The 1768-nt window shown below is 47.7% G+C and overlaps 1 protein-coding gene across 1 annotated transcript in view; it reads right to left on the reverse strand.

The window, feature by feature from the left end:
• Positions 1-549: 549 nt before the first annotated feature.
• Positions 550-1768, reverse strand: part of LOC106805191 (guanine nucleotide exchange factor MSS4-like) — a 2203-nt gene continuing 984 nt past the window's right edge. Inside the window, exon 2 of the mRNA XM_014806690.1 lies at positions 550-1501. Coding sequence (XP_014662176.1) covers positions 1028-1453 — 426 coding nt within the window. The 5' untranslated portion in view covers positions 1454-1501 and the 3' untranslated portion in view covers positions 550-1027. The remainder of the gene's footprint in view (positions 1502-1768) is intronic.

Raw genomic sequence — 1768 nt, forward strand, 5'->3', positions numbered from 1 at the left:
CAAACTGAGCGAGAAATGGCCGACTTGGTTTTGTCACATCTATATGTTCAGGAGAAAATCAGTGAGAAATCAAACTGAGCGAGAAATGGCCGACTTGGTTTTGTCACATCTATATGTTCAGGAGAAAATCAGTGAGAAATCAAACTGAGCGAGAAATGGCCGACTTGGTTTTGTCACATCTATATGTTCAGGAGATGTTGTAGATAAGCAATCAAGGTGAACCAAATAGTATCACTATTCATCGACCAACATACGGGAAAAACAAAATCTATGTGGACCGACCGACAGTTGAATAAACAGTCTGGAAGGTTCATTATGACGCACACCTTTGCACGTAGTAACGCCTTGACAAGCTTAACTCGATTTAGTGATGCAATATGTTACACACTCATTACATGCAATATTTAGGAAGCGAGTACATGTATATGTAGGTATACTTATTGCATGGGGCATTGCACTTCATGGCCCAGAAATGACACTGAAATCAGGCATGTAAGATATTGAGTCAGACACTTGTCAGTTGTCAGGTACGAAACGTAATTACCCTAAAGTATGCCTCGTAAATCTGAACCAGCTTTTCCTTGAGTGGTTTCTTAGAGGTGGAACCCTGTCTCAGGTAATGCCTAGCCTGCTTGTCCGCCATAGTAGCTAGCACAAAGGACATCGCTTCCAATTAATTCTTTATCGGTTACCACTTTCTCTTCTCTTGCAGTCGATTCCTCAGTAAAATACAGTTCACTCCTTTATACGTCTGCAGCCAATTTGATAGGCAGAAAGCTCCACTGTTTCAATAGCAGCAAAAACTGCCACAAAAATTTCAAAACTGCGCAAAAATGTTTTGCGAACGTAACGTTCGAAAACGCCCGAACGACGCAACTAAGTCCAACAGTTCAAAACAAAGTCAGTTCAAGTTCAACAAAGTTTTGTTTTTCGTTGACGGCGCGCTCAAATCAACGCAACGTCCGACGCACCGTCCACAAGTCCCGCCGCGCCCGGTCTCAGTCCGCCGTCAACCCCGTGCGAACGTTCACTTGTGCGAAACCCTGTCAACGGCGACGTAGAACTTGGTCCTGTCGCGAACGTCACACCAGCCGATGGGTCCCACCTCGCAGTCAGCGCACGTCAGGTACTTGGTCGTCTCCACCGTGTTGCTGAATCCGACGTTCTCGAACGTGCACATGTCGCCGACGAGCCAGAACTCTCGCAGCGTCTCCCCGTCGCCCGGCCGCTGGTTCTCCGTCTTCTTCTTCATGTGCGGAAGGAAGAACTCCACCTGGGAGAGCGAGGCGTCGCCGGCCTTCAGGACGACCGAGTCGCAGCGTTCGCAGCACACCGATTTATTGTTCGTTCGCGCGTCGGTGAGCAGGGCTTTCACGTCGTCGGAGATCGGCATCTGGTTGCTGTTCTCGCCCGTCGAGCTGCCGACATGGTCTTCCGGATTGGACGGTTCCATACTGGACCGATGTGTCTACGGAGGGGCTGATCTATGGAAGCACTTCGGCTGTAAAGGACGAGGCAATAAGCATTAGTGCTGCATCAGCGACGTGCCAAACAAACATCCAACACGAGTTGGTGTCAAGCTGTGTGTACATCGTACATTTAATGCAATACTTTTTGCACGTGTGATTTTCTCGCACGTCTGCTAAGTTAATGGAATTTAGTAGCTATAACAATTGCTCAGCAGTTACTACAGTTATGACCCGGAAACACAGAATACATGACGGGCTAGTTATCATGACCTTGTCACAAAACAGTACTTGGTACTGCC

Source organism: Priapulus caudatus, unplaced genomic scaffold, assembly GCF_000485595.1.
Source record: "Priapulus caudatus unplaced genomic scaffold, Priapulus_caudatus-5.0.1 Scaffold104, whole genome shotgun sequence".
In the NCBI taxonomy this organism is placed as follows: domain Eukaryota; kingdom Metazoa; phylum Priapulida; class Priapulimorpha; order Priapulimorphida; family Priapulidae; genus Priapulus; species Priapulus caudatus.